This window comes from Psammomys obesus, unplaced genomic scaffold (assembly GCF_907164565.1).
Source record: "Psammomys obesus unplaced genomic scaffold, mPsaObe1.curated_primary_1811, whole genome shotgun sequence".
Classification (NCBI taxonomy): domain Eukaryota; kingdom Metazoa; phylum Chordata; class Mammalia; order Rodentia; family Muridae; genus Psammomys; species Psammomys obesus.
In genome coordinates, this window is record NW_026594263.1 from 1,935,195 (window position 1) to 1,948,816 (window position 13,622).

A 13,622-nucleotide genomic window follows, 5' to 3' on the forward strand; every position below is an offset into this window, starting at 1 on the left:
TTTCTGAGTCTGTTTCCTTGAAAAGCCTTTTCCAGCTCTTTACACTGAGGTAGTGTTTATCTTTTTGTGGAGATGTATGTGGAGATGTATTTCTTGGATGTAGCATAATGTTGGATCCTGTTTCCACACCTAGTCTGTTAGTCTGTGTCTTTTTTTTTTTTTTTTGGAGAGTTGAGTCCGTTGATGTTAACAGATAACAGTGACTAATTAATGTTAGTTCCTTTTATTGTGGAGTTGGTAGTGTTACTATTAATTGTTTTCTTTTAATTTTTTGTTGTGAAGTTATCTATATCCTATGTGTTCTTGGATGTAGATGGTTTCTTTAGATTGGAGGTTTCCTTCTAGTATCTTCTATAGGGCTGGTTTGCTGATTAGATATTGTTTAAGTTTAGTTTTGTCATGAAATATTTTGTTTTCTTCATCTATGTTGATTGAAAGCTTTGCTGCGTATAGCAGGTTTGGTTGGCATATGTGGTCTCTTGGACTCTGCGTGATATCTGCCCAGATTTTTATAGTTTCTGTTGAGAATGCTGGTATAATTCTGATTGGTCTACCTTTATATGTTACTTGGCCTTTTTCCTTGATGCTTTTAATATTTTTTCTTTGTTCTGTAGTTTTAATGTTTTGACTATTATGTGATGTGAGAAGTTTCTTTTCTGGTCTATTCTATTTGGTATTTGGTAGGCCTCTTGTATGTTTATGGACATCCCTTTCTTTAAGTTGGGGAATTTTTCTTCTGTGATTTTCTTGAAAATATTTTCTTGCCCTTTGAGCCTAGAATCTTTATTTTTCATCTATTTCTATTATTTTTAGGTTTTGTCTTCTCCTAGTGTCCTTGATTTCTTGGATGTTCTGTGTCAGGATGTTTTCTGATTTTATGTCTTTTTTGAAAAATGTATTGATTTCTTCAACCGTGTCTTCAGCATCCGAGATTCTCTCCTCCATATCTTGAATTATGTTGGTGATGCTTACCTCAGTGGTTTCTGATATCTTTGCTATGTTATCCATCTCCAGGAGTTTCTCTGTCTGTGCTTTCTTTATTGATTTCATTTCTGTTTTCATGTCTTGCACCATTTCCTTCATCTGTTCGTATTTGGATTCCTGTCAGTCCATGATGGCCTCTATTTTTTTGTTTGTTTCCTCTCTATATATGCTTCTATATGTTCCTCTACATGTGCTTCTATGTGTTTGGCTGTATTTGCCTGTATTTCTTTGAGAGCTTTGTTCGTTTCCTCTTGATGTGCCTCTAATAACTGGGTAAGCATAGATTTGAGATCATTTTCCCATGTTTCCAAGGAATTAAAATATCCATTGATTTTTGGGGTTGCTGGTGGAGCCGTGATCTCCTGATTTTTGTTGCATATGTTCTTAAGCTGGCCTCTAGCCATCTGCTTATCTCTAACCTTCACTGTTTGTTCCTGGAGTCTGTACTGCAGAGTGGTCTGTCTGTCTCTGGTGCCTGGAGTATTCTTCAGGAAGATGTTAGAGGCCCACCAGTTTGAAAGTGGATGTTGGTGTGTCAGCTGTAGCTAAGGGAGGAAGGTCGCAGGCATATGCAAGCATGGGATTGTGCCTGGAATTGTGCCTTGAACAACTGGGTGCTAGGGAGTGTAGATGCCTGGAGGGTGGAGCACAAGCACAGGTGGGGTTGCTGGCACCATTCACAGGCACAATGTTCATGCACAGGTGCCCTGAATATTTTAGTGGCTCACAGGTCTGTTGTACAGTCTTCTGTGCATTCGGATCCATCTGGGTTGCACCATCTTGGTTCCAGGAATTGTTTGCCTGGACTCCACTGGGAGACCTGCAGAGCAGGAGCTTCAATGTTGAGAATGCTGTCCTAAGGATCCCTATGTTGCCCACAGTGGGGATGTGGTTGGGAGGGATCTGATGTTTGGTTGCTAGTGTAGAGGGACCCTGGATCTGGGGCTCTGCATGCCCTCACTTACTTTCAAGCCTATGCAGAAAGCACAGGGTTCCCACTTCTCTACTCTCAGATTTTGGCCTGCAGGGGCAAATGGAAGTGTAGGAAATCTGTCAGTGGTGTCTGCTATTTGGCTGACAGGCATGTAGGCTCATACTTCTGGCCTCAGTCACCAAGCATGGAGGCTCCTGCTTGGGGCAGACACCTAGCAGGGAGACCCATACAGCTGCATCCTCTGCTGTCTTAGTCACCAGGCACAGCTCTTGTTTGGGGCAGTCACCACCTTGGAGCAGAGAGGCCCATACTACTGCTGCCTCTGCTGTCTCAGTCACCAAGCAAGGAAGCCTGTGCTTGGGGCTAGGGAAAGTTCAGGGTGTTGAATGTTTGCCACTCTCAGACCCCAGAGACATCCATGGGTGACCTGGATCCAAACTGTCCAAGATCACTGGTTGTTCCCTCTTGCCCAGGAAGCCTCAGTATTGATGTTCTGGCTTCAGCAGCCCCTCCACTCACCAGTTTCAGAGTTTTGGGTCCTCTGCTCCTCACATACGGTAGGTGCTGGTCACTGCCATCTTGGACTCCCTCCAGGACTTGTTCATCTAAGAGTTTGAAGATACCCTAGGTTGAGATAGTTTTCAAAATAGAATTTAGCCTTCATTCCAGGTGCTGTCCTTGCATTAGTATTTCCATGTATTCACACTTCCACAGGACACTTTGTAAGTTCATCTAGAATGCTGGGGAGATAGTTGGGGAATGTTGAAACTGTTCATCTGAGATAAAGCTCAGTTGGTAGACTGCTTGCATGAAGCCCTGGGGGTTCAGTCCCTAGCACCACATAAACCAGACATCCTAGTGCACGGCTCATACTACTAAAACTCAGAAGGTGGAAGAAGGAGGATCAGAGGTCATTCATGGGTTCCTAACAAGTTCAAGCCCAGCCTGTAATACATGAAATGCTCTTTCAAGCACTACAAACCCCTGCCTCCTCCCCTACCCCCACTCCCAGCATGCACACATATATCTGTAATAAAGACAGGTATTTATAGAACATTCTGTGATATATGGGGGTAAGTTAGGTGTTGCTAGACTGACTGCTGAGTGATTTAATTCAACTCCTGTGTTGATGTGGCAATATAGCATGTTTCATTCAGCTCTCAGATCCACCCATTTCTGCTCAAACACAGCATGGCTCGTGCCCCAATACTGAGAGTATGGAGGAAAAGGCAGTCAGTCAGTGTCTAAAAATGGCACATGCAAGAGACGCTCGGGGAAGATGTAGCTGGACCTCCCAGGTAAGAAAACCCATTGGTGTACTACTAGACCCCTCCACGAATTGCAGTCTAGGACACTAGCACTTACCTTAGAAGTGGGATGGATGGGTTTACGTGCGATAACAATACAGATCAGTGCAAGCTCTATATAAAGCTGGAAAGTTTGATTTGTTGTGGTTTGGTTTTTGAGACAGGTCCTTCCTATAGAATACAGGCTAGCCTTGAATTTGCAATCCTCCTGCCTCAGCCTCCTAAGTACTGGGGATACAGGTGTGTATTGTTTTTGCTAATGAAAACTAGAGAAGTGTGGGCTTGAGCGATTGCTCAGCAGTTAAGAGAGCTTGCTGCTATTGCAGAAGACCCGAGTTTAATTCCCAGCAGCCATGTAAGATGGCTCACAATTGCCAGTAACTTGAACTGTGGGGGTTCCAATATCTTCTTCCGTCCTCCTTGGGCACCTACACTTACATGCACACAACCACACACTGATACACATGCATACACATAAATAAATTCTTAAAGATAAAATAAACCATAAAGAAGTTTTGAGTTTTACCTTCTTATGTTCATGCTTGGAACTCTTAATCCTCCAAAAGATTCAGAGCCCTACAGCTGCTTTGATCAGGCTAAGGGTCATATTTTGCCCATGTCTATCTTTTTCTCTTCAAAATCATTGCATTAAAAAGCATTTGACTCAGGGGCCTAGTGTTTCCTAGTATTCAGGGCCAGATGCTGTGCCTCATTTAATGTCCTTTCTAGGAAGGTCCCTTTGGTACATGGAAACTGCTCTTTCCACAAGCCCTCTGATCCTGAAGACAGAGTACCTTTTGGTCTTCCTTTCAAAAATGCACTGTGTTCGAAAATATGGACAGCTTCACACTGTACCTCAGTGGGTAATCTCTGAAAACTCACCTAGTACAAGCAGGCTAACAAGGAAGTTTTGGGAGATCTGGTGCCTCTGTGGCCATAAATGCTTCCCTTTTCAGTCTAGCTTATTATTGCTAAAACTAGAGACAACGCTTAACCATGAATAAAATGTACCCTGCTTAGCATGGTTCTGTTATACAATTCTCTCCTAGAATCCACACAGTAAAAAAAAATTTCTTCACCATCCTCATATCCACAACATGTCTACAAGTTGGACAACTTCCCCAGAATTTATTGTCTTCATATTTTCTGGCTTGTATTTTTTAAACCTGTTCTGTCCTCTGTAGGTAACATTATTTCAAATAGTTCTGTAATATTGTGTATAGGGGGTGTATTTCATCACTTCAGGGGAATTTAGTAATGGACAGAACATTGATTGGATTTTTAAGACTTAGATTCCTTAGTGACATTTATTGGGTGTTGGCTAGAGGTGCTAAATGCTCCACAATACATGCAACAATGCCACACAACAAATTACACAAAATGCTGCTGTTGCTACCTGAGGGGAACACTACAAATCTCCCATCTCTTCTGACTAGTGTTTCTCTATTCTGGGCTTCATTTAGTTTCTGTTAAGGAAGTGCACCTAAGCAGGGATCCTCCATGATTTTATCCAAAAGTAATGCAAAATCGACATTCAGGTGGTGAACATCTCAAGCAAATAGCAAGCTGGTAAAAGGGTGATTTGGTTCAAGAGATCCTTTCTTCTGGTATTCTATTTCTTTTGTGCACAATCATAACCTCCATAGCACAGACCAGAGAAATTTCTGGGCCTGAAACCTTTGCCACTTTCCAACCCATGTTTAGCTGCTTTAGGAGAAATGCAAGGATCTGGAAGGAAAGAAAAGGAAAGAATGTGTGGTTTCAGCTGTGGAGTCCCAGGCTTCCATATCTCCCAAAGGAACCTGGAAAGCGGTTCTGGAAGCTAATGGCATTTAGTAAATCCAAGTCCGACTCAAATAGACAGCAGATGGGATCCTTTCACACCTTATTGCTTATACATCATGCCTCTCGTTTGAGAGCAGTGGTGCAAAATTGGGGAAACACTGGCTGCCAACTTCAGAGCTTGTGTGACTGGAAAATTGGCATCATAGTCAGAAAAAGGCTGGTGTGCAGAGAGACCGGGACACTGCAGTGCAGCTGGAGAATGTGGAGTGCATTTTGTCATGTGACAAAAGTGTTCAGCAGAGATAGCAACAGACCAGGGAACAGGGATGAGGTAGACAGGGAGACGGGCATAGGCAATAGAATGGTCCCAAAGGGAAAGGTAAATCACTCACCTCATCTTGGGGCAAGACTGAGACTGCTCTCTTAATGCATACAGTGGGAATTCTGAGGCTTGGACTCCAGGTCTGACTGGCAATTGATTGTGTGACCTTGGGGGAAAATCACTCCCTCTATTAGGGCCTCAGTGTCCTCTGTACTTGCTAAGAATGAATCAGTTTGAAAACTGGAGGCCAACAGATGTATTTTGGTTGGCTAGGCCAACGTTTTATTTCCACAGGTTATGCCAGCTACTCAGTACACCATGGTCCCCTCTGGCCTTTATAAGCCTACCTCTACTTATAGACTCTGCCCCACCTTGTTCTCATGTTTCCAAGTATCCAGCTGGCTCCTGAAAGCTCCTGTACCTTAGTGACAGGAACTAAGTGATCTCAAAGAGGATCTAATTACTTATAGGCTCTTGTGACTCTACTCACCAGCCACCAACAAGGCAAGGAGAGAAGGAAGAGGAGAAATTGAGAGAAAGCAGGGCTTTCTGTCATAAGCACGGACACAGGCCATAATGGGCATGATTTTAAAAAGTACTACTTTAGGAAACATTGGGATGGATTTTCTCAAAGTAGCGCTCCTCTAATCCCTGCAAAAGATATGGCCTGTTTAACACATGAAGCTTTTCTTCAGTTTCAGTTGTTCTGATTTCCAAATTGAATATATATATTCTTTCCTTTTCTTTTCTTTTTTTTTTTTCTTTGCAAAGGGTATAAGCTACATAATGCTTTGGACTGTGCCTTGGACATTTTTCAGTTTTAGGTGTTTTTTTTTTTTTTCTTTTCTTAGCTTTGATTTGTTTAAAACATTGGTCTTTTGTGGGAAGTAGAACCAACTTGTAGCCCTTCCAGAGTGATTAGATAAGCAATTTGGAGAAAATGTTCTCTTGTTTTCTTCCCAAGGACAGTGTTGACACAGAGGTCTTACCAAAGCAGAAAGTTCCCTCATCTAGTATTTGGCTATCTAATGCTTGGGGCTCTCCTCCTCAGACAAACAGCCTGAACTCAAGGTCTCCTGTTTCAACCCTTTAGTATCTATTGTCTGGCAGGTAAATGTTGATTAGACCACAGTGTAAGAAAGACGTGGTGGAACCAAGGACCATGCATGGAGATAACCTAGAACCCTTGCTCAGATGTAGCCCACGGCAGCTCAGTATCCAAGTGGGTTCCCTAGTAAGAGGAACAGGGGCTGTCTCTGACATGAATTCAGTGGCTGGTTTTTTGACCATCCCCTCTGAGGGAGGAGCAGCCTTACCAGGCCACAGAGGAGGACAATGCAGCCAGTCCTGATGAGACCTGATAAGCTAGGGTCGAACAGAAGGGGAGGTGTACCTCCCCTATCAGTGGACTTAGAGAGGGGCATGGGAGGAGATGAGGAAGGGAGTGTGGGATTGGGAGGGAATGATGGAGGGAGCTACATCTGGGATGCAAAGAGAATAAAATGTAATTAATATAAAAATAATTTTAAAAAGTGGCACAGTGAAAAAAGAAAAAAAAAAGAAAAAGAAAGAGGTGGTGGAGGACCCTTTCATGGGTGAGTTACATGTGAGATCTCATTGCTTACCTACCACATCCCCTCTTGATTTATGTCCCACTAGGAAACTTTTACAGTTGCTTCTTTTCATTTAATTATTTTTCAAATCTTATTTATTTGTTTTCTTATTGTTTATTGAGACAGAGTCTCCTCTGCAGGTCAACCTGGCTCTGTACTTTTGATCATTTGCTCCAGACTCTTGAGAGCTGGAATTCTAGGTATATGCCACCTTGCTTGGTCTCAGTTGCACTTTTCTATGTCCTAGTCCTTGCCTAAAAATGCCCTCTTGGACCCTCATCTCCACATAATCAAGGTCCTCTCACCTAGCCCCTCTATAACTTTCTGGGGCAGGATTGATGTTACATCATATTGAGACATCATCAAATATCGTAAAGCAGGGCTGACCTGGGAGCAGAGGAACTGGCCAGAGGTTTAGGCTGTTAGCCTAAGGGTGGCCTTGATGGCAACAGGCTACATTCCAGGTAAGAGAGAACAAGAACTCACGCTGACCATTAATAAATAAATAGATTTAGTGTTGCCTGGCAATGTAGTAAATAAAGTCTTTTGAAAAGTTAAATCTACATCTGCCTCATTTGAATACCTTGAGTTAATGGTAGCTTTCTGGTTTGTAGGTCAAACACTGCTGCTTCAGGGTTAAGTCAGGGAGACATGAATAAATGAACTATAAGATACCATATTTAGGGCAGGAAGGAATGTTAGAGAAAACAATGAAGAGAGTAAGTTGTCCTAACTTTATTTGTGATCATTTTTAAAAATTCTGCTTGTTGTTTTTGCTTTAAAATGTATTGCATTTCTGGATAAAGGGGAAGACATTTAAATTCTACTAGACACTATCTTTTTTTTTTTTTCTGAGTTGTCTCTTTTTAATAGATTGATTAGGTAAAAAGCTCTGGGCAAGGAATTAGGGGAACTGGTTCTACTGTTGAAATCTTCTTTTGTTCCCCCCTCCCTTTTTCAGCTGAGGGTGGAACATAGAACATCATACATGCGAGGGAAGTATTTTCCTGTTGAACTTCACACCTACCCCTCAACTGTTAATTTTCTGGCATTTTTTAAAACTTCCCCTGGCTTCAGTTTCTTCTTTAAAGCAAGGCTAATGAATTAAATGAACCAGAAGAACCATCTAGAAGATTTTATGAAAAAATAACTTGTCTCTTTAGACTAAAGCAGTTCCAATTTATGGGACATAAACACTGATCACTGAATGATACAAATTTATATTAATTTAGCAAACTGTGTACATAGAATATGCATATTTTGAAAGGAACTCAAGCTTTATTACCTCATTTAGTGATTCCCTAGTTGCAGTCACTCCTGTCCCATCTTCATAATTTTTGTCATATTTGTGTATACCCAGAATTATTTTTTAGTTAAGAGTTTATATACTGATTGGGACTTTTAAAATATTAGTACCTTAGTGTCACCTAAGCAACAATATCAATAAAGTTACATATTTGGTATGCTAAATGTGTTTCTGTTGAACATTAAAATTAGGTTTTCATTTAGATGTCACTGGAAGTCAATGCCCTGCTTTGGAAAACATTGCTCTGGCTCCTTGTTCACAAGCGGAAAATAAAGGTTAAAGAGATTAGCCATCTTTGCTTCTTATCAATCAGCAAGTTGCTATGGAGCCATAACTAGGGGATGCCTCATGTGACTACATCACAGTCAGAGGCAGAGCTGTGGGGAAAACCTAGATTATGTGACACCTAGGTCAGATGTCACTCTACCACATCATTCTTATTCCATGGTTGTCATTAATGCATAAGATCCATGCTGTTTAATTGAGATGGGAATAAAATTCAGATATTTTAAAAAACTTATCAGTTACTTTTATTGTAAAATTTACTTTTTAAAATAATTTTGCTATATAATAGTATCTTTTTATTATTTTAAAATTTGGTATATATGTTTTGTATTATATCATTTTTGTCTTGTCTTCAACCTCTCCCATAACTTCCCTTACCCCTTGGTCCTTTTCAAATTCATGGTGCTTTTTTTCTTTAACTATTATTATTACACATTTTGAGTAAATATATAAATACAACCTTCTGAGTCCATATAGTGTTGTCCATAAGTACATATATTTTAGCGTTAGCCTCTTCGTATTGAATATCTGGTTATGGGTCTCATTTGTGGGGGATGCTGATTCTCCTCCTTTCAGCAGTCATGGCCACCTTATAGCTCTTTTTTGTACAATGTGTTTCGATCATATCAAATCCCTGTCCACCTTTCTCCCATCCATCTTCTCTCTTCCCTACTCACCTACTTTTGAGTTCTCTCATCTGTCTACCCATCAAATCCAATTTGTGCTGCCTATATATTCTTGAATGGGTGGCCTTACATTGGAGTGTGGTTGACTTCTCAGGGACAGCACTCTGAAAAACTCTCCCTCTCCCAGCAGCTATAAATTGCCAATTAGCCCTTGGCTAGGGGTGAGCTTCATGCCCACCTATCCTTTCCACAGTGGGATTTGGTTTTTCTTGAGGATACATTAGAGTGTCTTGAAAGGCAATCTTGCTATATAGCTTAGGTGGCCCTCAAAATCATAGTGGCCCTGCTTCAGCTTCCCAAAGGACCAAGACTATAGGTATATGCAACTGCTTGCCTCAAGTCTGGTACATTGCAACTATAACATCACCAAAAACAGTGAATGAATCCTGTGCCCTCAGATGAGTCATCTGAAGTTCTTAATTACTTTATTAGATATGGAGAGAAAGACAGTAGCTAACATGGACCCAAGTGCACTGTGTGCCTTTTACTGGTTTACCTGGTTTTATCCTACCACCATCACTAGGAGAGAATGAGACCAAATTATTTCTCAAGGAATATTCTGCCCTGAAGTTTTATACTTCTAACAAACAGAAGAAATCCAAATGTGTTTATCTAAGAGCTTGTATGCATGAAAGGAACATGAACATTTGAGCTTTTAGGAAAAGCAGTCTCACTGGTCAAGATAAATACAAATCAGAAATTCATAAAGTAGCAAATATCTCTTGAGATGTATCTCATATGCCCCATATGAAGAGTTTCTGCCGGGTAGACTGAACAGGAGACTGTCTTGTTCTCCTTGCTCAAGGTTAGAAGTTAAATTCTCTGAACTCCAATTGTCCCCTTTTCTGAAAAATAGGCTTACCAGTCCCTGCCCTAGTGACATCACAGAGCTGTTTGGAGGCAGATGAGGTAATGGCTTTCAACAGAAGTCAGAAAGTTAAATGCCCCACTGAACTGAGAAATCTAGGCTTCAGGGAACACACATAGAAGGGACTTCTTGGTTGCTTATTCTCATCCTGAATGCTCTCAGGTTCTCATTTGTGTTATTTTTCTACCCTAGATTTACTATTCTGAAGGTGGAAAATCTTCTGCCATTGGGCAATTCAACGGTCGAATTATAGGTTCTACTGATCCAGGAAACGCATCTATCACCATATTGAATATGCAGCCAACAGACAGTGGAATGTACATCTGTGATGTCAACAACCCTCCGGATTTTGTTGGCAAAAACCAAGGCATCCTTGATGTCACTGTCTTAGGTATGGACATTATTTTCATGCCTTTTCTTTTCTTGAATCACCTCAGTGAATGAATGAAGGTACTATGTTATGGTGTCAATTACATCCCTGGGACTAACTGTACTCTCTGCTTTTTTTAATTATCAGAGACATTTTTATTAATTTAAGTTTTATTTTATCAATAGAGACAGTTTTCCATCTCAATCCATATACTAAAACCTTAAAATTACCATAAAATGTAAAAAAATAGTCGCCAGAGAAAAGGGGTCACTAAAATGTCGTGGTAGATAAATGAACCCCTAAGCAGCCCTATCTCAGAAGACAAGTTAGACAAGCATTGGCCTATCGATGATCACCAGTAACTCTTTCAAGAGGAACTTGTACATAGACCAATATTTTAGCTACAAGAACTGTCAACCTATTTATTCCCTTTTCCAAATCTACTACAATTCTCACTATAGAATCATTCTTTCAAACAAAGGCAAAGAGTCCACTTTTTTTTTGATGTGTTTCTATTGTTGTTTTTATTTTGTCTTCTTTTGTTTTGAGGTAGAGTCTCAAGGAGCCATAGCCACCCTAGAGCTTGCTAAGTAACTGAGTAAGACTTTTGAGTATGGAAGGGGGAGTGTCCCTTTTAAAAATACCAGTGCTATTTGGGAAAAAATGTTACTTGTTAAGCCATTATTAAGAATAAACACATTTATTATATGACATTAGACAAGCCACATCTGCTCTAGTATAGACTTGGAGATATTCATTCATTCAAGATTTATGGTGCTCCTACTTTTTACAAGGAGATATAAGGCTGGTAGTGATGGAGAATTGGCTTTTGCCCTTTGAGGAACACTTTTTTTGGTTGTTTTTATTTCTAGGGATCCTACTGAGAACACAGCAAGGGGCTACAGGTCTGCTTACAGAGACTAAAGTAGGAAGTATTGGAAGGAGGGAAGGAAGGGTTTGAAACCCTTACAAGTAGGCTCAGATGGAGCTGATCTACTCATTGCTCCTGTCAGTTTGAGTATGTGAATCATAAGAAAGGAGACTTAGGCCACTCAGTGAAGAGGTAGTAGAGGACCTTAGGTCAAAAAGAAGGGGAGGGAGACCTCACCTATCAGTGGACTAGGGGAGGAGCATAGGGAGGGTGGGATTGGGAGGAGACAAGGAAGAGGGGCAAAGCCAGGATATAAACTGAATAAATTGTAATAAATGATAATAATAAAAAATTAAAAAGAAGCAGCCAATGGCAACAAGGTGTACATCTAAAAGAACTATCTGCAGTTGTCTTGCTATCCATGTGGTACTAAAAGGAACCCATTGATGTTTACTGTGATGTCTGCCATTGCATCTACTGGCCTGAGAAAGAGGGAACTCTTACCCAGGAGGTGATGTTTAAGAGTGAGTTTGCTCAGTTAGTTGTGTTTTATTGTGTTGAGCCTTGTGTTAGGCCTTAGGGTGTAGAAATAGATGAACTCACTTCTAGAACAGCTTATATTGCAGTTATGTTGCAGAAGATCAGTCTTATGTATGGGGAAAAAATAAGGTGGCATGAATGCCAAAAACATGAGACTGGAAATCAGAAAACTTAAGTTCCAGTCCTTTCTCTGTTCTCAGTGACTTTTTACAATATAGTCCACCACTCTTGGACCATTGTAAGATAGGTTTTAAGTCTGTCTTCTCTACTGATTTATTATGAGAATTCAATTAGGTGCTGGGGATTAAAGAGCCTTTTAATGTTCATGTAATTTGAGGGATTAATCGTCTAATGATTTTCTGTTGCTGCTATGTCTCTGGAGTGATTTGAGAAAAAGCAATCTTCAAGAAAAGGCTTGGAAATAGCCCTGAGATAAACTACACAAGAAGGTTAATATTCTTAAGTTTGAAGTTCAGAGGATTCCCAGTGAATTTCTACAAGCTAAAGATAGCTTAAGCTAGATGTTTGTTTATTTGTTTTCTTGCTTATTTTTTTTCTACAAATCTTTGGGTCAGATAAGTTTTGCTATAATTTTTGTCATGATTATTCTTGAAGTACCCAGAATCCATAAAATGAAATGGAAGATACTGAACAATCTATAGATTTCCTTATCAAGAAATTGTTAAAAATTCTATTTTATTAATTTAAAAAAGAATAAAGTTATCCTGTGAATTTCAACTTTCTAAAATTAGTGATAGTAAATTATTTCTAAATTTTTAAAATCTCTTTGCAGTTCTCAAATCCCATTGCATATGAACAGCCTGAGTGGGCCTGAGCAAAGTAGAGATGGATGGATCAGGGGGACCAGTTATTGGGGAGAGATACTCCATTGAGGATGGGTTATCATATCATTGCATTTTAAAATTTTTCTTTATTGTAATGAACTCACAAATAAAAATGCCACACAGTTAGATTATGGTAACCACTAAAAAAACAAACAAAAAACAAAAACAAACAAACAAATAAAAAACAGTTTCCCAGGTCCAAACTTCGTGCAAACTCAAGTTTGAATGGCCATGCTGAAGTCATGGGGATTTGCTTAGGCCTTTACTCTGTCACTGTTATTTACCTTTTAATGAACTTATTCAGTACAAAAGAAAAAAAAAAACTATAAGAGAGTTGAGATGAGAAAAAAAATTAGCTTTATATTCTTTTTATGATTCATGTGTCCTTTTGCCTGCATTACATCCCTTTTCATCACCTAATAATGCCATTTCTTGTTCTCCTTTCTAAATGTTACACTACACCCTTGTGTTTGCTATGTAAAATGTTATACTATACCCATAATGTGTATATGTTTATAGGTAAACAGCTGTGAAGGTGTGGTTATAGTATAACAATGCATCTTTCAGAGGCATTTATCTCCCAACATGGCTATTAATTCTGAGTATTTACTTGGCATTCGTGAGTTTCTTAATCAAATCTTGAGAACATGTTTCAGTTATTGCTCTAAGCAATAGAAATAATAAGATTTAAAAGAAAGGGTTCTAGCCCTCCAGAAACCCAATCTAGTGAAAGAGACAGGTTGCATAAAAGCTTTCATTGGGAATAATGAGAGGAGAGTTGTGAAAGCTAGGGAAGGCTGATAAGGGGAAGAGACTTTTGTGTTGGTTGAGAAAGGATGCCCAAGAGTGTGTCTGGCAGAGCACAGACTGAAGTGGCAGGGTACCACTCAGGTGAAAAAAGCAGCA

At 39.9% G+C, this 13,622-nt stretch overlaps 1 protein-coding gene across 4 annotated transcripts in view; it reads left to right on the forward strand.

Moving 5' to 3' along the window:
• Positions 1 to 13,622, forward strand: part of Vsig1 (V-set and immunoglobulin domain containing 1) — a 198,252-nt gene that overhangs the window by 174,634 nt on the left and 9,996 nt on the right. For 3 of the 4 annotated variants that reach the window (XM_055618369.1, XM_055618368.1, XM_055618370.1), the window contains one exon: positions 10,283 to 10,481. In XM_055618369.1, the coding sequence (XP_055474344.1) occupies positions 10,385 to 10,481 (97 nt within the window). In that variant the 5' untranslated portion in view covers positions 10,283 to 10,384. Of the gene's footprint in view, positions 1 to 3,108; positions 3,217 to 10,282; positions 10,482 to 13,622 lie in introns of all 4 variants that reach the window. The other variant, XM_055618367.1, reaches the window with a different exon arrangement.